General features: G+C 41.6%; 1 protein-coding gene across 5 annotated transcripts in view; it reads right to left on the bottom strand.

Moving 5' to 3' along the window:
• The window catches only part of GRB10 (growth factor receptor bound protein 10), a 149,690-nt gene that overhangs the window by 9,165 nt on the left and 118,076 nt on the right, over positions 1-22,449 (bottom strand). For 4 of the 5 annotated variants that reach the window (XM_075744748.1, XM_075744747.1, XM_075744745.1 and 1 more), the window contains exons 6-12: positions 17,361-17,517; positions 11,350-11,465; positions 8,441-8,515; positions 5,182-5,319; positions 4,452-4,562; positions 3,474-3,572; positions 376-453 (exon numbers count right to left, since the gene is read on the bottom strand). In XM_075744748.1, coding sequence (XP_075600863.1) covers positions 376-453; positions 3,474-3,572; positions 4,452-4,562; positions 5,182-5,319; positions 8,441-8,515; positions 11,350-11,465; positions 17,361-17,517 — 774 coding nt within the window. Of the gene's footprint in view, positions 1-375; positions 454-3,473; positions 3,573-4,451; positions 4,563-5,181; positions 5,320-8,440; positions 8,516-11,349; positions 11,466-17,360; positions 17,518-18,375; positions 19,100-22,449 lie in introns of those variants that run through there. The other variant, XM_075744749.1, reaches the window with a different exon arrangement.

Here is a 22,449-nt window from a genome sequence, read left to right as displayed (position 1 = left end):
ATCCAAATATAGGATCTTCACTTTTAAATAGCTAACAGTCAGCTCTTGGCCCAACATATTTTAGGAAATTTACGTGTTAGTTTTGCCAGACCTAAGCTGGCTTCTGCAGAGACAGCCAGATGTCTCTGTACTGTACATCTCAAAGTGCCTGACGTATCCAAGATTTTTTTTTTCAATCATGTGGATCATGTAAGCCTAAGATAATGGAGAGCCAACCACGTAAACTGTATTCATGTGAAACGCGAACTTTACATTGATTTGCTACACAATGCTGAATTTACATTTCTTAGAATAAAATTTTCCACTTTTAAAATGCAAAAGCAAATGTACCTTTTCCAACATCTTACATTAAATGAGGTGAAGTTCATTACTTACTACTGGAGTGGAAAAGTGTGGAAGCATGGCTTTTCTTTGCTGGGGAATTCTGTAATTCTGATACAGTAGCATTCCATACTGCCAACAGAAATGCAAGAACATTATTATTCAAATATATACACTAGGAAAAAAACCTGCAGTGATTTCATAATACCACTAACACTGGAGCAAGGTGCCACCAGTTTATTATTTTCATGATCTGAAGCTGTCCCAAAGCAATTTGCATTGAGTAATAGTGATTGGCAGATGGCAACTGAGCAGTAAATACGCACAACAAGCTTTATTTAAAAGACAGCACTTTTACAAGCATGAGTGAAATACACAGGTAATTTCTGCCACTCTCAGCTAACACCATGTTTTCCTTTTCACTACAGGTCAGAACACACATACTAACTCCCCCTCTTTTTACCCTCTAGTAATGTGAACTTAAAAAAAAAATTCTGCATAAGACATTCAAACTCAGTTTTCATAATGATAAAAAATAAGAATCTTTCTGATTCACTAGTTCTTTTAATAAATTTCAGGACAAAATAACACTTTTGCTACTTTTCCTTATAAAAATAAGGTGATTGAATTCCAGTCATGCTCCTCGTTGAACATGAGAAATTTTAGCAACACTAGTAGCTAGGATGCTAAGAAAACACCTACTCAGTGCCTTCCCTAGAGGCACAGTGCTGAAGTATAACATCACCACTTACTGAATGTTCTAATTGAAATGGTATATATAATTTTGTAAACAGGGTGATATAGGACTATGGAAAGTTAAATCAGTAGGTAAATAAAAAGGACGGTCATGGCCGCAGCCTCGGGGCACAGCCTTATTTTTCCCTGACTATACACCTTTAATGATCTTTCAGTGTTCCTTGAAAACAAACCCCCTTTTTTTCCCCCTAGTGTTAACTGCCTAAGGGTGAATGTTATATGCCAGTATAGAGAAATTACTGCCATACAGTACTGCTGCTGCCACAGGTCGCGCTGCAAAGAAAGATTCCTCTGAACAGTCACAGTAAGATGCACATCTACGTATTTGATAAGAATAGCTAATTCTGTACACTGAAGGTTTTTCCTTGCAATTCAGGAACATTAGTACCTTGACCAGTGTAACTAATTTCTTCAGAACAAGCGGTATCTTCAAGGCACAATTCACTACAATTATCTGATCCTCTGTTTGAGTACTTTCTCCAAAATGCAACATTCTGCATAAATAGGGAAAGTAAAGGACAGCTGAGAAGAAGCGCTTGGAATTGCCTGGGGACTAAAACTCTTACCATAATTGTTAGTGTGCATTAAACACAAGTCAAATCAAGTTAAGTAACTGGACGGGGGATTATGATAGCCAACAGAGGTATCAGCTCCACAGAAATCAAATACGCATCTTGTAACTGGGATTGCTTCTGGCATCCCTGCCTGTACTACGTCTAGTGCACCTGCTTTTGTAACAACTTAAAATAGGAATTTTGGTACTGCAACACAGAATCTCTTACAATTAATAAATGAGATAATATTTGGAGAGCGTTCAAAGAAATGTGCTCTGGTTTGGAAGGTGACCACTTAATGTAGATGGAGAACAGGCACTGCGTTTTTATGCCCGCCGACCTAGGAGTCTGATTTGCTTTCCCTACGCTTACAGGGTTTTGCATGATGGACAGTCTGCATGGGGAGAGGAACAGGTAATTGTAACAAACATTTGTCATGTCTTGAGGACAATCAAAAGAAACTTTTTTAGAAAGGGAGGGGAGGAATAATCAATGCTCATGCAGCAATGGGAGTCTCTGTGGCTTCTAGTCAATGCCACGTTTGGACTGGGAAGTGATAAAACCTCATACTCTTTCTGATGCACCCACTCCCTTTCAGCTCCTTGGATGTACACTGCAGGAATGCATCTTCTTCAGCAGGTGGGTGTGAAACGCTGGCGAGGAAAAGGGCATTTTGGCAGAGGGGGGTGTGAAGGCTTTGCTGATGTAGGCTGCTACTCAGACAGGACTCTGTTCATTCAGGACAGAGAGACCAAGTGCTCGCAGTGCCCCTGGGTTACACGTCCCATTTTAGGCAGAGCCTGGCATGCAGCAGCCACCAGCCAGATGCTGGTGTGCTGACCTCTGTGGTCAGAGGGAACAGCCATGCCCTCATTTCTGAATCTGAAATTATCTGTTTGCTAGAGAAAGCGCCAAATTTGACTGAGCTCAAGGTTCTCCATCCTATTTGGGTGGACATCCTATTTGGGTATCTAGTTATCAAGTACCGGAGTACCACTTTGTGCATGTTTCTTTTTTTTATCACATTTTGTATGTTACACTTTGACACAGAGTATTAGAGAGTAGGATAACTGTGTGAAAGAGAGGTGGGATTTTCATGGGTAAAACATTATCTGTACATATTTATTACATTTTTTATATATGTGTATATTCCCTTTAACATGAGGGAGGATGCAATAAGGTACAGAGAAGAACACAGTAGTTTTCAAGGCAGCATCTTCAGGGAAAGATTTAAAACCAACCCAAAACTTCTGCCCATTTCCCTATGAAGAACTTCCTAGTTCTCTGCTTCACAGAGTGCAAAATAGTCAACTTTTTCCTCAGTTCCTTCCATGCTGATTTTGTTTCAAAAAAACCTGTGAAGCCTCCTACCATATTATCAAGAAATCTTGTTGTTCTCAGATATGAATAACTTTCACCCAGAGATAGCGTTGCTTATTTTTGTTACTTTTTTTAATAGAATCTTCAGAAAACCGAAAAAATTGCAAAGGCTCTAGATAGCACTCTGTTCTAGTTAAGATAACCACTTGCCATTATCAAAACATTTTCTTTAGCTTTATGGTAACTTGCAAATACCTTGTTGAGCAGGTTTTTTTATTCATTCACATATCATAAATTTGTCTCCAAAATTAAAATTATACTTGATTCATATGTGGAAGGAATTGAGCTCAGTCGTGTGCTTAAAAGCTTAGGAGGGACAGGTCTACCTGGCATCTTGCTCTTAGCTGTATCATTTTGGAGGCAGACGATGTTTAAGAACATCTAGGTATTTTCTCATGGACAAAATGATGAATGCAACTTAACTAGAGATGTAGCGGTATTCACATAGAAGAGATTAGGTACCTTGAGAAGTCGAAAGGCAGTCATCCAGCACGTCCTGCTTTGTTCATCTTCAGCACACAACAACCTCAGCTCCTTAGTTTCATTTCTCACTCTGTTGGGCTATTAAGTGTGAGAGGGAAGTCAGACACATTCAGGAGAAAACCAACAACACGAACAAGGTTCTCAGACCATGCTAGAACCAGAACCAAGGTGTTTGGGTTGTTTTGGGTTTTTTTAGAACTGTTTTATAAGCCCCTATTTCAAGATGAAGAACCAAAGTTTCTGTAACTGAAGGTTACTGAAAGTCTGCTTCCACCAGTTCAGGGTCTGTCTCACAGCTGGTGTCTACTCTCTGAGGCAAACCCATGTTATCCAGCTCTGGAACGGCTGCTAGAAAGGCAAGTGCTTCACTGCTGTCAATAAAACCAGCCCCCAGCCTTATTTTCTTCTCAGAAAATTACATGAAGCTTTGAAATACTTTTCAAACCTATTCATCACCACAACAGTTTCAAAAATCCTCAAAGGCAACTGCTTATTCTGACTTCCATTTTCCAAGACAATCTTGTTCTTTAAATAAATGCAAACCTTTAATGGTACAATCACACCCAACCAGATTGTGATCCTTTGTTGCTATATAGTTTTGGTGCTCACTGTCCAGAGAAACTTCCCTATTCAATTAGAGTACTTGGGAAAAAAAAAATTAATCTCTGAGGTGAACCAAGGCCACCTCACAGGCACACCATGCTTCAGCACTGAGTTGATCTTGCACAGAAATTTCCCAAGCCAAAGGAGCACCAGATAAAGTGTTAGAAGTGTCACATAAAACGATGTCAAGATTCACGGGATATGCCTGCCAAATGAAAGACGTTAAAGATCAAGTCCCCATGACAGAAATTCTTGCAGAATTTTACATACAGATCCCATTCAGTTGGGGACTGGGGGAACTCTGAGCCACCAACACCGTCTTGAACTTTGGAAGAACTTAATGAGAAGAATTACCTTTATACAAAATCCATACTCCGCAGGTGCATTGTACAACTTCTTGCCTGCTATCAACGAGAAGATATTGCTGTCTTCTAGGTCAGCCAACAACTGCAAATGTCTTGGCTCCTGGGGAAAAAACGTGTTTTATCATAGGTAAGTGTAAGATTTTGGAAGATTCTTGCTGCAAGCTTTGCAGTCTCTCAAGACCAACCTCCAACAGAGGGCAGCGTACGAACACTGTGCTCCTCTCCCAGGCAGCCTGCAGTGGACACAGCAGGGCACCTTTTAAACATCAGCCTACTATACAGCAGAAGGTGCTTTACATGAGAAGCTGACAAAATACTTATTCAAATGCATCACATTAAAAATGGCATAGCCTATTACATTGCTCCTGAGAAATCTGAAAGTTAGGCAACATAAAATATTGTTTAAGGTATCATTTAAACTACATTCATGAACCATGTGCTTGGAGAACATGATTTCTCTTGTAGCATGACTTCAGTAGGGGTGATTACGTTGTCTGGCTAGTTTGGTTTTATTATATAACAATGCTATAGAGCTATTTTCATGCATTGAGAGCCCAGGGCTTGATTGTCATTTGATCATGGCTTGCCTATCCTTTTCTATGCGATAAAAAAAAGGGAACACTCTGTGCAGATATTTAAAAACCAGCAAAAAATACCCACTGTAAAAGCAGAAAATGCTTTCACATTCTAGTACTGTGCAACTTCATTTTTAATCTTACCTTTGAAGTTCCTTTTGTAGAACAATAAAGTCCTGATCTCCTCAAACACACATACAATTTCTTCCACGATTTCCTACCCAGCTCTTTGACATGCAAGAAACCTTGAATTTCAGGGCAGCTACTGGAATTTAAAAAGTTCTGTTGGAGAGGAAAATGTAAATGAGGATTGTGTCCTATAGATGGATCATAAAATTGTCACTGTGTTTGCAGAACAGAGAAGCAAATGGCAAATTATTTTGCTGACTTGGGGCACAGTTTCACATTATGCTTAAACTGACCTAGATGTTTAAACTGTTTTACAACCAAAATAGATATTCCTGTTCCCCCCGTTACATCTACCTAGCTAACTCCTCCTGCCACTGACATTTTCCTGTGCTCTGTGTCAACACGTAAATCTCCAAAAGCTAACCATTTCTCTGTATCCTCAATCTTCTTGCACTTGGCCTAAAGGGACTCAAAGTAAGCTTATTAAGTCTTAAAATAATACCTTGTCACAACAATTCTGACAACTAGTCTAACTTGGAAACATTGGCCAAAATCTGCAACTTTATCTCAAAGTTTTAGAATGGCAACAGCCTATTTCAGGATTTCCCACATTAAAGTCTTATATAGCAGATGCACCCGTCCCAAGACAAGAGGAATGACAGACAACAGAATATTTAACGCATAATGAAATGTAGAGCAGTCAAATAAGTGTCAGCAATTACATTAGACTTCAAGATCCATAAGTATTAAAGTTCTTGACATAATTAGAGGGACCACATATGGAATCATTTGATTTGCAATACATCAAAGGAAGGAAGAATTAACTATGGTTAGCAAATTGACGGATTGCTCCCTGATTACAATGGGCCAGATTTTTAAATGACAGAGAGCTTGCTCAGTAAGTTAAATGCCAAACTAATAAATTCAATAGTAGGAAGAAAAATGCATAAACCTGGTTGGTCTAGATGCCTTTGCAAGTCTTGAAAGTTGTGTTTTGGTGTTATTTGGTGGATAATGCCCACAGGAAATAAAATAAAAAAATCAGTGCCCTGTGTCTGAATTCTTAGCTGCATTAAAACCTAATTTTTTTTTCCAGTCCTCCTCCCCATCTCATCTAACAGAATGGAAAAGAACAGTCAATTTTCTTGCTATTTGTACTACGAATCCACTTCTCAACTGTGTAAGAGAAAGACCAAAAGGAGAATATATTCTCTCTGTCCAGCTAGATAAACCAAAAGTAAACTAAGCAGCAAGCTTTTTTGCATATCTGAGCCATGCTGGGAAAACAGATCCCACTGTTTTTAATGCTGTTGTTAAGACCTAAAATACTAGCTCTTAATGCAGTATATGATATCGTGAGATGATACTTAATATTCTTCCCTATTTTGTGTGCAATTAAAAACAGTGCATTTGCTCAATATTTGAGGTGGCCTCGGATGCAACATGCTTAATGACTACTAGACTGCAGGTAGTTTACCTTCAACAAATTACAACTGTCATTCAAATTATGAAATCTTATGAGTGGTTTTTTAAAAGCAAAAGGGTATTTAATAGGAATGCTTTAAGGAAGAATGGTTTTTATGGTAAAACAACATACCAACAAGAATGTACCCACCCTCTTTCCCCCAGCCTCTCATGCTGTTAACCCCCGTGACTTATGCTTCTCCAGGATTGTACCTAACTGAGCCTTCCCAGGAGCAAACTCTTGTATCTCACAAGGTTGTGAGGTTTTCCTTTCCCTACTGCTTGAATTACCCTATGTTTGAAACTTTTCCATCTTCAAGAACATCTTGCTCTTTTAGGGAGCCCCGCTGCTCATGCTGACAAGCAAACTCAATTCTCTACTTACACTGCAGGAAAAAGGGTCCAAAGTGTGAACCCACCCATCTCTGTTCCTACCAGTCGGTGGCAAAGCCTGTTCCCACTAGTTTTGGTTCCCAATTGCAACCTCCTTGCATGTGACTCATTTTTAATTCCAGAAATTGGTTTGATTTTTGTTTCGTTTCCCAGCTGAAAGTGGATGCTAACGTTTTAAATTCTTCGCAGTGAACCTGGAGCCAGTATTTAATGGTTTCTGAAGTGGTTATGGGACAAAATGAGTGCACTGGTTCAAAAGTCAGTGGAAACATGTTGTATTTAAACAGTCGCTGCATATTTGCTAACATGCAAAATGACAGAAATCAAGCTAAGATGAGTTATTTGTATGTATACTTTCTTCAGATATTTGTGCCTTCTGCTTTATAATTTGCCTGTTATTCGTGGTACTGTCTTCCACACATCACTGTCTTATATTCTTAATATAGTACTCTTTTAATGAACTGTTTTAATTTGGCCTCATGAGTTGAATGTCCCCCACTTGGGAAAGCAACTAAAGTGAAAAAGATTTAGACTACAGGGTTTAGATCGGAGTGCTTAAATTGAGAGGTTTCAATGAATGAGTTACCGGTCAGAGAGGTAGCTCACCCTTCAGCACCATCCCTGGAGGCCAACCAACTGTGCCACCATCACAGTTCCTTCATGAGCAAGCAAGAAACTGTACAGCGACATCAAAACTTCAGTATAAACTCAGTGCACGCGCCACTGCCATGCAGATTACACAACTCTACTAACTCATATGCATAAGGTACACACCTCTGTGATTTAACTCGGGGAGCTTTAAATGGGATTACTTTGCAAATACTACATACAATTTTCTGTAACTACTTGCACTTAACTTCTTATGGAATTATTTTTCTATATAAACAAGCAGCTAGTTGGCTGAACCATAGGGAAGCTGGTCCTTATTGTTAATTCTCACCAGGCACAAACATGGGACATAAAAAGCAAAAGCAAAACCTCTCACCATCTCAAGCCCATCTTCTAATGCACTCGCTTATTTTTACACTTTCTCCTGTGCTATGATGTGGAGTATAGAAGAGTACTTCTGTGTTGCTTTTTATATGGTGTATTTGTTTTTCTGGAAAGGTATCTGCTGAGACTGTTTTAGGAGCAACACTAGGTGGCCAAACCAGGTACCCACAGAGCAAGTTGAATATTAATGGAACACATATGTATGAACATAACTATGAATACTTTGCGCATGTAACTTACACATCAATGCCACCAGGTAAGATCTTTGTCAGACATTTTCCAACACTAGTACCATATGCTAACTCACTACACTGGTCTTTCTCCGACCAGCTATTTCCAGACCTTTGAATTCTCCCTTCCTTCCTCTCAATCTCTCCCCTCCAGCTCCAAAACTTTCTTTGTCCATATGGATAACTTACAGTACCTGCAAAAGTTGTGACTGTGGGATACTGCCATTTGTTTGCTGGCACCAGGCAACCATTTGCTCTGGAAAGAAGTTCTAGACACAAAAAGAGAAGACAATTGGAAGTCACATCATATTTGAACATTTTTACATAGAACAAGTGGAATTTTCTTCCAGTCATTAATTTTTTGAAACTATAACTCTTAAATCAATTTGGAGATCCCCTGACACAGAAAGTCATACTAGGGCTTTCAAGTGCAATTCTTCTCTTCCTTCTGCTCACCAAACACTCATGCAGACAGAATGTGGACTTTTAAAATACCTGATATGCAGTATTTCCTAAGTGCATTTTCCCATCACTTCCTTTTCTACTGAGGGCTTTCGGGGATCTCTAACAGCCCCTACTTTCTAGGAAAGGACAGGATGAATGGACCTGCAGGTTGGCTACTCAGTGACTCCTTGCTTATTGCACATTCTGCCACCAAATTCCTGGGCTTCTGTTCCCATGCAGAAAGGCTGTTCAGCAAACAAACTCTCTGTAACTTCACTTGCCATGTGGAAGACGTAGAGCAGGAGGAATAACAAGTTTTCTCTAGTCTCACAGAGGTAAGCTGGATGCAAATGCAGTAAAAGAAGTCTCAGGTGGGGATGCAGCAGGATCTCCAGTATGTACCCCTTCACCTTTGACAGCACTCTCTTTCCATCCAAAATACAGTTCTTTAGTGCTGTATCTGCTTGACCCTAAAACCTGCTCAGTCCCTCAGAAGGCTCCACACGAATTGCCATTCGCAGACCTTAATTATGAGAAAGAGCTCATGTGTGACTGTTGATGCTTTCATTTGGTTGTTAAACAGACAGGTTATGGTCAGGGCTTGAAACCCTTCAATCTGCCAAGAGAAAAGCCCTTTGCAAAATCTACCCCTATATGTTTGTATTTCAGGGCAACATAACAGAGCACTGTGTTTTTTCTTGTAAGGACAGGTCAGCACGCAGTCCATGAAATGAAATATTAAAAACTGAACGAGGACACCTGCGCAGTAATTAGCCTCTGTGTCACGTGCCTACTTTACGTGCTAGGTTTGAATAATCTCAAAGCAGACTTCTACCTCCTTTCCCCCATCCTGCGATCACAGAAGCAAATATTGTTTGACACACAAATAGGTGCTTCTACAGAGCTTTTTGATTTCAGGCATGTGGTACAATATCTCATTCATACTGAATCTTTGCATGACAAAGGTCAGACAGTTTTCTGAGTGCTAAATCGATGACTTGACTAGATTTATTCCTCTAGTTCCCCTTTTCATTTGCCATGTCTTAAAAAGCCTATATAATTCGGTACACTGAATTTACTATACACAGCAATTACATGAAGTCATTCTTGGAGTTTTTAAACATTATTTGAAGCATGAAGACATGCAGAAATGCCTGAAATAAAACAATGACTGATTATAACAAGATGAATCACAACAAAAACGTTTCCAATTTAGAACATGTGTCACTCTTCAGGCAATACGAATTTCAGTCTTTAGGGTATGAAGAGAAGGGCTGAAGAGGAATCACCCTTCTGCCAGGTAAGCTGCACAATGAATTATGAAAACTAACATTTACCAGCCTCTCTTGAGTAGAAACAGCGCCATATGGCAACAGCTAATGCAACGGATAGGGAGCCTTCACATTCTTACACCAAAAGAATGATTTATTCTCTGATTGCAGGAGCCTGGGACTGAATGCCAAGCATTCTGGGTTTTACTCCCATGCTCTGTTATTAATTAAAGTATACCACATGAAACCAATGTGCTAGCTCCTGTGATACCAAGATTTCTGTACAACACTCAGATGTTCATAGGTTATCAGATGGGAAGATCAACAGAAGTGAAAAATTACAAACACTTCATGTGCAGAAACGTTTCACACAGTAAGTCAAGGCGCAGCCTCTGAAACAAGCACTAGCAGATGACAAATGTACATGCAAGCACACGTGCAAGGACGCAGCAACTGTGCATTAGCGTCTATGAGGAAAGGAATGAATTCATCATCTGCAGTAATTTCAGCAATGACTTCTCATGTGACCTCATGTATCTTTTTTCTTCTGGCACCACAAACACCCGACTGACCCAAAATCTGTTCTCACCTAAACCACCTCTGGATTATCCTTCTTCAGCTATCTAGATGGGTCGCATCAGCTGACAGTGGTTCATATCAAGAGCCCGTTCCAACTTAATTGTTTAGATAAAAAGTGAACAATCATCCCCAAATAAGCAGTTACACTGCAAAACCATTTAAAATTACGACATTCAAATGATCTTACAAATCCAGGAATAAGCATAGCTATGACACACAATACTTTTCAAGCATAGATACATCATGAGGACATAAAGACAGTGAGTTATTATGATCAGTAAAGAAGGCAGAGCACATTAGTAAAGCACAGCCATAGGTGAGACACTGTTCAACATATGTAACGATAAACTGGAAATTCCTTGTATGTAGTAAGCGTTTTATGGAGTACCCAGAGGGTACTGTTTGGTTGTTGTTTTTTTTTTTTTTAAATTATTACTGTCAGATATTAAAAGGTTTGGATATGCACACTATGCAATCAATTTGCTTCAAATCAACTAACTTTGAAAATAATGAGTAAATTGCACTTCTGACTGTTTTTCTTAAACCAACAAAGATTTCCCTGTCTTGGTCACTCTCCAACATAACAATAGCCATTTTGAAACAAGTATATTTGGTTACTTGAAAACACTTGAGGTTTTTAGGCTAGGAGAAGAGTACAAGGAATTTAAACATTGGTTAAAATTTCTTTGGAAAGAATTCTGTTTGTTGGTTGCTTTTATTTTTAATAGATGTTTAAGACATAACAGCGCCCAACAATGTAATTGCAATCCATCCCTCTGTGCTGTAAACAACTAAGTAATGAGACTCACCATGGGATTTTTGAAAAATTCATATTTTGCGTAATTCTTCCTGAACAAAAATTTACTTTCACTTCCCATTGTGGACTCGACTTGAACTATGAGCTCATGATCTTCCAAGCACCTCTCTGTGGAAAAAGAACGCGATGTTAACACAACCAGCAGAAGCAGCAGGATCAACTTCCAATGAACAGGAGTAAAACAACCCAGTATAATTCTGTTACCTTTTAAGAAGTTAACAAAACATATTACAGCTTTCAAACCACGCTGCTATGAGGCACTTAAGGAACTAGGGCGTAAGTATTACAAAGTTAAACGTTACATGGTAGTGTTCTTCAAAGATCTCCAACATCATGGCTTTATAAGCACAGACTTTTGAGAAAGGAAAGAACATAAGATTTTTTGTGTGCAGTAGCTTAAATAATACACATGAACCTCTTCTTTTGGTGCTGGCTATATACTGTGAAACTGGCAAGGTGGACAGATTTAAGGGGAAAAAAGTTGCAGAAAGGCTACCATTTGGTCTTGAGCTATCACAGAAATACAGCGGCCTATTTGATCACACTCTATAAAACCAGTTCATTTCAAGGTGAACTTCAGGCCTTTATTGTAGATGCTAGACAATAGGGTTTATTATGAAAGAGGTCACAGGATCTACTTTACAGGAATACTGACAGAGACAAATGTTTTGTACACATGACAGGGCAATTTTCTGCTCTAGATTTGGTTAGAAGGTAACTCCCCATAACCACCACTTCTCTGGTCAAAAGAATGGCACAGCAAAGCATGAACAGATAGCTTAACAAATCCAATTCACTGAAAGCAGTAACTTGAAAGAAGGCAACTGGGCTGAGTGTGCACTACTTAATGAACTCACTATCTTGGCAAATCTTCACAAGTTTCCGAGAAAACATTTAGGTATTTTTCAAAAGTCTTAATAGTCAGTACTTTCATCCCTTATAGAATAGGAAATAAAAATGAGGTCCAACAAAAAGTAACTTTCACAAAGCTCTATCCAAAAATGCATGTGACTTGCTGGCCAAAGAAGTTTGGAGAGTCTTTTCCCCACTTCATGTTCCTGCGTCCTCGCATTCCCACAGTCAGAAATGCCAGGCTGCCACCCAAGTTCTCTTGGGTTGTTTTCAGGATAGAAAGCAAGCAGTCAGTGGTATCTCAAAAAGTAGCAAGCTCTTGAATGTCACTTCAATTATTCAACTTAGCAGATTAATGTAAGTTCTTTGATTGAAAATTTAACCTAACTCTGAATGATGTCATTGTCTTTTTCACCTGCATTTAGACTGTCAGTCATCACCAGCTCACTGATGACTTCAGCATTTACCGTGCATTTGCAATGTCCAGCCTCCCTACAGATTGTGTTTCAAGGTGTTAACATTGAAGATTTCCCATACTGGCCTGCTCTCAAATAAAGAGCTGCTGCTTAGTACATTAGCCATAACACCACACGACAATACTGCTGTCGGTAGCAGTTAATTAAGGATATTTTGCACCACTTGAGCATTCATCACCTAAATTTCCACATTATCTAGGGCCTTCACAGGTGAAGTTTCAGCTATTGCTGCTGATCTATTGCTACTGTCATGGTTTTAGGGAACTGGTTAAAGTCAAATGTCCTCCACACTGTGATGAGGATGGTGGCCCTATAAGCATGGAGGGCCTTTCAGTTTTTTAAACTATGCTTCCTCCAAAAAACATTTAATTATATTGGTATGAATCTTCATCACAGTACGATCCCTGAAAGACCATGTGTCCTGCTACTGCCTGCTTCTGTCATCACACAAAGTTGCAGTCTTCGCTTTCCTAAGGGCAGGGACAAACCACATCCTGTTCATTCTGTCCTGAGGAAATGCAGTATAGAATCATGGAATGGTTTGGGTTGGAAGGGACCTCAAAGACCATCTAGTTCCAACCCCCCTGCCATGGGCAGGGACACCCTCCACTAGACCAGGTTGCCCAAAGCCCCATCCAACCTGGCCTTGAACACTTCCAGGGATGGGGCAGCCACAACTTCTCTGGGCAACCTGTGCCAGTGCCTCATTACCCTCAGAGTAACATTTGTCAATTAGTTTTGTATTTTGATAGTTAGTTTGTGTAAATACACCCAGTGACTGTTTCATAGATTGCTCTAGGCAATACCTAGACGATTTTATTTATTAAATCAAGACCCTTTTGAGATTCTGTGGTGATATTCCCACTGATGTAATATTTACATTTTCATTTTGATGGTGAAAGCCATCTTGAAGAAAAGGTGCAGCATTTCATAGCATGTGCATGTAAAAAGGAAGTAAGTCCTGATCAGTTTGCTACTGCTTCATGTAAGTTTTACACTTGGGAAGTCCTTGGTAATTTGCACTTGGTTAGTACAAATGGGATGAACTGCCACTTGACACACCAGCAACTCAACCTCAGCCCTGCTTTGAGCTTCCTGCTGCAAAACTAGAAGCACAGATGTCAGTCTATTAAGTTCAATAGGTCGGTCTGTCTTCAAGCAGCATTGCTGCTGAAGTGACCAGAAATGTCTCCTTGTAAGTTTAGCTGATAGGCTCAACTCAGTCTCCTCTACACACTGCCTAAAAGAATAGGACAGACTCTTTTTTTTTTTCTTCTTCAAAATGACCCTAAAATTCTACAGAACTGTAGAAGTGATACAAGATGGGAAAAGGAGCTGGATTCCACTGTGAACAACTCGCAGGCATGGCCCAAAATTCCCACTTAGAGGAACACTACAAATGACAGGGGGACCAAAGCGTGAAATAGCCCACCCTGTTTTCATACTTTAGCAAGCACTGTGTCTAACTGTTCCACTTTTAATTTGTTCAGATTAAGGCAAATAGAATTTAATGCACATATAAACAAAAAAAAAATATCTCTGTACATAACTATGCAGCAATTCTTTCCTCTAACCCTACATGTATTTCAGAGCCCTACTACTTTTCTGCTTCAACTATATTAAATAAGATGTACAGTCAATTCTCGAGCTGGAAAAATGAGATTTGTAGGCAGGGATTCTTTCAGCGTCCAGACCCACACTATCATGACAGTGTCTGTCTTCATCATTATTATTTCTGTTAATGTCTGATACAGATATCTGAGTCCCTGTCCCAAACTGATGATAGTTAAGCATGGAGTAGCACATAGGGAGAATACCACATTTTATGGACAGGTTAGGTGTATTCCTAGTTGCAAATGAAATAATGGGACCAATTCAAGTTTCACAGACTGATTAAATCTTGACCACAAAGCATTTTAGATACTCGTGGTACAATGCAGCAGGAACCATTTCCGCATGTCAAATCTAAGCAAGTCTGATGGTAAATTGTCACACATTGCCTCCAGTGAGAACACAAATACTTTGTGCAGTCCAGTAGTAGTTTGAAGTGTGTTTGCCAACACACGTGTTATTTGGAATACACTTGACTATGCGTGCAAAGCAAGCAGTCAGGTGAAGCTTCTTTAAAAACTGAGACCCGGAAAATCATCACAACGGTAAGTATGCAGCTAGCTTTGAAAATTTGTTCTTGTCCTCAGTCTGCCCAACTGCAAAAAGATGAACTGGTTCTGCAAACTGAGCTCTTTTGGAATGTAATACTAGGCAAGACTAGGGAAAAAAAAAAAAGGAAGATAGTGAACTTAATGAAGGAACTCGCCTCTATTGGTGGGCTTCAAAATCAGCTATAGCATTAAGTCAGCAAGGATGTCTTGAGTAAGAAATAAAGTCTTCTGGAAACAGAATTCTCACTGCTCTTAAGCCATATTGCTTTCCACACTGCTATGTAGCTATTTGCCATTGCTAATATAATTAGCAATCTTATTTCTAGAGGGAAAAATATGGAACATCAGACACCTGATAATAACTTCACCTAAGGTGCAGATTACTGCCTTGATCTGACAGTCTCTGAAACACAGGGAAGCATTTAAGCTACTGAGAAGCTACAAAATAAGCAGCCGTATGACAAAAAATTCAAACTGGAACCAAAACTGGGTGGATGCATGAAAGCTGGTATTTAAAGTTTATTGACTATGTCACAGTGCGTATATAACTTTGGCCCCCAAATACAAGAAATTGGATGTTGTTGTCTCCCGTTAAATGAACTCTTTCCTTCCCTTTTCTGCCACGTCCATGAAATCCATATCATTACACCTTTTTTGATGCTCTCAATACTTTTTTCTTTGTCTGTTTGCTTTTACACCCTCAAAGGCTGAGTTACTTTTCACGCAGATCTGCTGCATGGCCCACGGAGGACAGCCCTGGACCAGTCCCTGCCGAACAAAGTTTGGTGGCTGCTGGAGCCCCAACCTGCGCACCCCATTTCTCTGTGACAGCCGGGGCCCCGCTTTGTGCTTCACTGTGAAACAGAGGTCCAAGGCAGGCAGGTCCCCACGTATATAAATGCAGCCCGATAAGTATCTTGCTCTTTTCCCATCATTGTTAATTACCAAGTTATTTGTGTGTAAACAGAAGCTTTTGATTTCCTAATCAGCCTCCTGCCCGATTCATTCAGAGATGTCACACACCAGAGTTTGACAGCACAATTAGTCACCATGGAAGCTATTGTGATGTCACAAACACTGAATTGTGGCATCATTGAATGAATCTGGCAGGAGAAGGATGTTGGTTACAAAGGAGAAGGCTTCTGTTTACACAATACCTTGGTAATCAGCAATGATGGGAAAGAGAATATAGAAAAAGAGAGCCTGGTAGTTTAATGAGCATTGATAAAACTGAAAATTTGTAAAGGTTGTTAGAAACGCGTATGTGGCGTATTAAGCTACTGAGATAAAGATTCTGTAATTTATACCTTAATTCTTCACCTCGTCCTATGTCCTCAGAACTGAAAGTGTATCACAGACATACACAGATATTTCAGATTTTTCTATATTAGGAGAGATACCCGATAAAACCATTAAATAATCCGGACATCCTATGATTTTTTTTTTTTGAGTGCTATTCTGTAAAGCAGTGAATTTATCTCTGTTTAACAGTACCGGTTTAGGGCATAACATCTCCAGCAAATTGTTTGCTCTTTTTTTTTATTGGTAAGGGTTCTGAATTACATTTTCAGACATGAAAAACCTCTGTTAGCTACAGATAGCATTCAGAATCCCAGCGCTGGTGATCACAGCCTATGATTTGTCTTCCTCTATTTTCTAGAAAAAATTCCCCGTGAAGTATATCACCTAATACTCCAAACACTAGACTTTTCTAAAGTGTTGTTGTATGCTATGTAGAATTACAGATAGAGTGTCTGAGCGACATGCAGTTGCAAGCTGCACGGCAGAACCCTGCAACTAATCAGTGCCACAAAATAACAGGAAAAGCAAGACTGAATAACATGAGATCCTTTCAGGTACTGTAATTAAACCAATTCACAGTGTTATTTAATTCCCCACAGTTCTTCCTCTGCTGCCTTCTTGAAACTGTAACCATGACACCTTAATTTCAATCAGGTGGAGGAGCTGCTGCCTGGAGAGCAGATGCCACTGCTGGTCCAGAAATTGCCCAAGGATTTGCGGGTGGTGCCACCATTTTTCCCTGCCTGAAGTCAAGTTTAGCCAACCCCCTCCCCCACCTCAGCATGTCTAGCTTTCATAAGCATTACTGTAGGTATGCAAAGCTGAGTCTGTTCACCCAGGTCTCCCAGCTGGTGATGAGCTGAGCTGTTTCACAGGACCGGTACTCTAAGGATCAAGCTTAATTTGCCTAAGCTGTTTATTTGCAATAGCTTCAGACACAGCAAGGTAGCAACAGAGCGCTAGCGTGAAGATTAGACAATTATTTTTCTTTTTTATAATAAAAAAACAGAGGATGGGAAATAAGAGAAGGACTTAAAATGGCTTAAACGCTTAACATCAAATTGTAATACACAAAAAGCATGTATGTGACTTCAGCTAATGTACAAATAAAAGCAGTGGAAAGAAAATGGTCTGGCTGGAAGCACATTAATACGAATTACACATATTTTATGTTCCCAAGTAACCATGCCACCCCTTTGACCGTTCCCTACCTAATCCTAGGTGAGGGTGATGCTCCACTAGAGTCCAGCTGTTATCATCCACACAATGACTTTTGTAAACGAGCAGCTGACAGAGGTCCCTGGCTGTCATGTCTGCTAGAATCTCGACCACTTTGCTTGTTCCATCTTCACTAAAGACTTTTACATCCTGCAACATAAAGGGTACACTTACAGATCAACAGCTCTGAACATAGGCAAACCACACAGCTACTGTAGAAAAGCATCCTCTTGGTGTGAGGGTTCCAAGCAGCTTGGCAGCCAGGACAAATGACATGGATGATTCACTTTACAACACTTTCTCTTGATGCCCCCTTGCCCTATTTCCCCTCCCCCCCTCCCCAACACCTCCCTGCACTAGACAAAGATTCAGCAGGGTTAATATGACCACATACACAGAAAAAGTGAAAGAGCAGGTTCCGTATAAAGCTGTGTAAGGTAAGCAAACGTGAAACAATATTGAGAGAGTACTTGGGCAACAGTGGGCGAGAGAAATTACATCCAGTCAAACGTGCACAATTTTCTTTGCGATCCCAGCGGAGGCCTCCGAACATTTACAGAGGAGCAGGCCAAGACCCTGAAGATTAAAAATGGCTCTCTTGTTCCCCACTAACTTTTGACTGTTTCACTTGGGGAAGTCCCACTTGCAGTTCGCTGGTGGATCAATTAGCTAGCACAGTCCACACATTTCTCTCCCTGCCTCGACTTCTCTTTTGATCCCAGCTTGAAAGTAGTTCGAAACTGAATGCGCACACACTGCACATCCTAAGTATTAATGGAGATGAGAGAACAAGTCAGGAACCTTCTCCCCACCTCCTGAATTATACAGATGCTTTCCTCTTTGCATTGTTCTGCTCGAGCGAGAGACACTTGCCGCAAAATTATTTCTCCGGGCGAATGTGCAGGTCACAGATTTAAATCAACTCTGCGTTTAAAATGCTCCGCATCCTAGCGAGAGAAGGCAAATCTAACAAAAACCTGGAGGGTAATTTGATATGGAAAATCTTACCTCAACGGCACGTAAAAGGCAGCAGTCGGAAGAACAAGATGGCATTTTAAATAGAGATTGCCTCTTGAGAGAGAGTTTGTTCTCTACCTCCGCCGACCCTTTGTAGCCTACGGCTGGGCGCCCGGGGTGCCGGCGGTGTCAGCGGACGGCGGTACCGTACCTGTCACGTAGCCCCTGCTATGGGGACTGTTTCTGGGGAGGGAAACAACTCTGCCAGAGCTCCACTCAAAGGGTTACACGCAATCTTTGCGGTAGTGAATCAAACCACACTGTGTAGACCAATCCTAGCCCTCCCTCCGACTGATGTAATCATTTCCCACACACTATCAGACTTCCAAATTATTCCCGCCCCCCCTACCCCCCCAAAAAAAAGAAATTACAAAGGAAATTTGTTTTTATGAGCACCCATGGGCGTTTGAGACCCCTCCGGCAGCCCCGAAGTTCAAAGGCGGGGGGGGACCCGAAACCCCGGCGGCGGAGGCACGCGTGCTGCCCGAGCGCCGGCGCCGAGCCTGCCCGCAGCCCGGCCTGGCAGCGGCTGATGTCATCTGCCTGCAACTTAAGCACTTGAACTTCTCCTCCCGCCGCTCCCCGCCGGGCTGGGCCGGCCCCGGCTCCGGGACGCGCTGCCCCCCGGGCTGGGTGCTGCGGGCCGGGGGCGAGGGGGCGGCGGCAGCGCCGCACGGCCAGCGGCCGCCTCCTCCCTCCCGCTCCCCCGGCTACGTACAAATTCAAGCCCAGTGAGGGAGGAGTTAAAGCCTCATCTAGCCCAAGTGACTCAAACCCGCGCGTTCAGGAAACGGCTTCATCTGACAGCAGGGATGAGCCAGCTCTTTGAGAAGTAGGCTCTGGGAGAGAGGAGAGAGGAGAGAGGAGAGAGGAGAGAGGAGAGAGGAGAGAGGAGAGAGGAGAGAGGAGAGAGGAGAGAGGAGAGAGGAGAGAGGAGAGAGGAGAGAGGATCCCGGTTGCTGTAGCTCTGGGGAAGGTATGCGTGCTGTACAATGTTACAGCTGCACTCCCACTCCTGCCAACACTTAACCAAGTCAGAGGCATCCTCACACGCACAGAAATTGGGGGGGGGGGGGGGGGGGGGGGGGAAGGGAGGGTGTGTGCCTCCGGTTTTTGTCCTGCGGGCAAGTCTCTTTTCTGTAATTAGCACCCATTTTACAGTAAAGCAGCGCAGCGTGCGTGTGGAGCGGGGAGAGGGACACGCGTGAACACCCGCGGTACCGGCAGCAAGGGCATCGGTTTGCAACAGGCGAGCGTGGTGCTCACATTCCCTCTCTGGACGTGCAAGCACACCGACAAGCCAATACTTAACAAGAGAGAAAGTTGCTGTTGTATTTAGTTTTAGTAGGGAATGGGGAGGGACTAATACCCACTTGATTTATTTATTTTTTTAAAACTACTTTTTATCACAGTAGATTGGAAAGGAGTGACACAACCGAAAAGGTGGTGGTGAAAGAATTCCTTTCTGCTTTCGGCTTGCTCGGTGCGCATGACTCCACTTTCTGTATTGAAACTAAACTATTTTGGATGGATTTCCTGCCTCAGGAACCAGCCTGGTGACATCATTCATTCATTCATTCATTAGTCGCTGAGAAGCACAGCCCTGTGCTCTCTGCCTCAGCCTTCACAGGGGAGCCCGTACCGGCGATACACTGGAGGAATTGCCACTTTTGCAACACCTGAAGCACAAAACCCCCTTTTCCTTCCCTGCTGGGAAGGAGGCAGCGATATAGGACAGGCTGCACCTGCTCCACGTCACTGCCAAGTCCAAGAAGAGAGGGAAAGCTGTTCTGCCGAAGGTGCCTCTCGAGCCCTCGCAGGTGGAAAAAAGCGCTGTAAGACAACCACCACACTCTTCCCTGCTCCCAAGCACAGAAATACTTATTGGAGTATGGCCACTGGAAGGCGGCTACAGCTGTCCCTTATGCTCATTCATGCCGTGCTCCCTCGGTATGAAGTGAAGAGGTGTCACGGGTACGTGTCCCACCCTCCCCCTCCTTGCCCACAGCTTGAGCCGATGCTGGCTATCCAGAAGTACAACAGCATCTCAAAGCAGGTACAGGGCGCACAACGTTGGGCTGTTCTCTGGTGTGCGACTGTCGTATTGCCACGCGAGCCAGGCCCTGCAGGCAGCACCCCGTTATTCCCGCACCACAGGGACTACCGGAGCTGCGTTACGAACGCAGGTACGTAACGAACGGTCATCAGTGGGGGTTTTTAACGATGCCTTTAAAGCACAGGGACGAGCATTCAGTGGGTGGACGTTGTGAATGCAGAAACAAGCAAGTTAACTTCACTGACTATTAATAGTGCTGTGTTTGCTATCAAGGGCAGCGCAAGGCCGTGTATCACCACTGACATCACGGATATAAAAGACCGCATCAGGAGGGGATGTAATGACCTGAGCTGAACCCTGCCCTGGAGGACGGGAGAGAGACGGAGGTGAGACGAAACCCCATGCCTCTGCAAAGGCAAGAGTGCAACAGTCCCTAAGAGGCTTATGCAAAAAAGGTAAAGGGATTTTATGCCCCCACACAACGCTGCAGGGCATGACGTATAACCACAAATATGAAACCAGCTCGACAACAAAGCTTCAGCTCAAACTTTCTGACAGTTTCCATGACAAAAGAGGCAGGTAACAATATTCCTGTATCACAGAGGCAAAAAAGTCAATTGGTCAAATCTAACCCCCTCACATTTCCTCTCTTTTCTTTTTTCTTCAAGGAAGCATCTCCTACTTTAAGATGTTAAGGGCTCCCTATTCAAACTTCTTCCACCAGAAACAGTTTCACTTGCAAAACTGAGTTGGGGCTTATCATCTACACAGAAAAATGAAGTAGAATTCATTCTGAATAAAATACTCTAATAATGAAAGCACTTATCCTGAAGAGGGGTTCAGAAAGTTAGTCTGACACTTTTGCCCTGCATCACTCCGAGAAATGCAGTGAAATGCAACAGCAGACTGCCTGCAACAGTGATTTACAAAAGGCCCTAATTACGTCAGCAGCACAAGGCACCTTCTATTCAAAATTAAGGTTAAGAATGCTAAGCCAACCAGAGCACTATATTGGCTGAACATTCAGTGCTTTACAGTGCAAAGGAGCAGATAACAGACTGCACCATTGTTCTGGGAAGAATTCTTCCCCCAAGCTTTCTTTTTTTTTTTTTCCTTTCTGAAAGACAGAAAGACTTAAAAATTAAAAATTTAAAAGAACATTAATATTCATCACTTCAGTGGTTTCATATAATGGGTCACGCATCTTGAGTACCCTCATGGCTATTTCATCTTCCAGCTTCAGTTCCTCAGCCTCACTGCAGTATTTTGTGTGCATCAAATAATGCAAACATTATTAGGGATGAGGACAAAAAAAGCCCCAGTCGTGTCATGGTCACATTACTACTTCTCTACTTTTCTATTTGTGTATTTTTTTCTTTTTTTTTTTCTGCAGAAGAAAACCTATGACTATATACAATTATAAAAAAAATCACGCTTTTAAATGATGTTATGCTGAAAATCTTCAGCATCATACAGATCCAAATTTGCATTCTACAATCTGAAATTAATCACAGTGTAATTTATATCAGTGCCAACCAACATTTGTTATCCTGGATTATGACTCCAAACTAAGTATAAGGAGAGAGTGCCAGTTATCAGAAAGCCCTCTGACTGAAATTAATAGATAAAAGGTTTCAGTACACTAGTTCTTCAAGAGTTTCCCTTTATAAGAGATGAAGATCAGAGACATCATAGAAAGCCATTAAAATACACTGAAGAGTCATTACCAAGAGCTGCACAAACTGAAAATCAGTCCGGCAAGGTTTGACTTTCATCCCCCAACTTCACTCAGCAAGATTGTTCAGACATGAGAACCATACCATCAGTGAGGTAAATAGAAAATTGAATTGAAATGCATGTACCTCGTGCAACCAGGAGGAGTGATTTATTGCAGAAGGCACCTATGTACTAGGCAGGTACTTGATGTTTTTACTGGAACTCTGTTTTGATGAGATCATTTTTCTGAAAGCTTTCTATACTCAAAGCTCATGGGCTTGTAAGAGCAGAGT

This window comes from Balearica regulorum, chromosome 2, assembly GCF_011004875.1.
Source record: "Balearica regulorum gibbericeps isolate bBalReg1 chromosome 2, bBalReg1.pri, whole genome shotgun sequence".
NCBI classification, from domain to species: Eukaryota; Metazoa; Chordata; class Aves; order Gruiformes; family Gruidae; genus Balearica; species Balearica regulorum.
The sequence above is the reverse complement of the archived record's forward strand: the minus strand, read 5'-3'. Positions and strand labels throughout refer to the sequence as shown.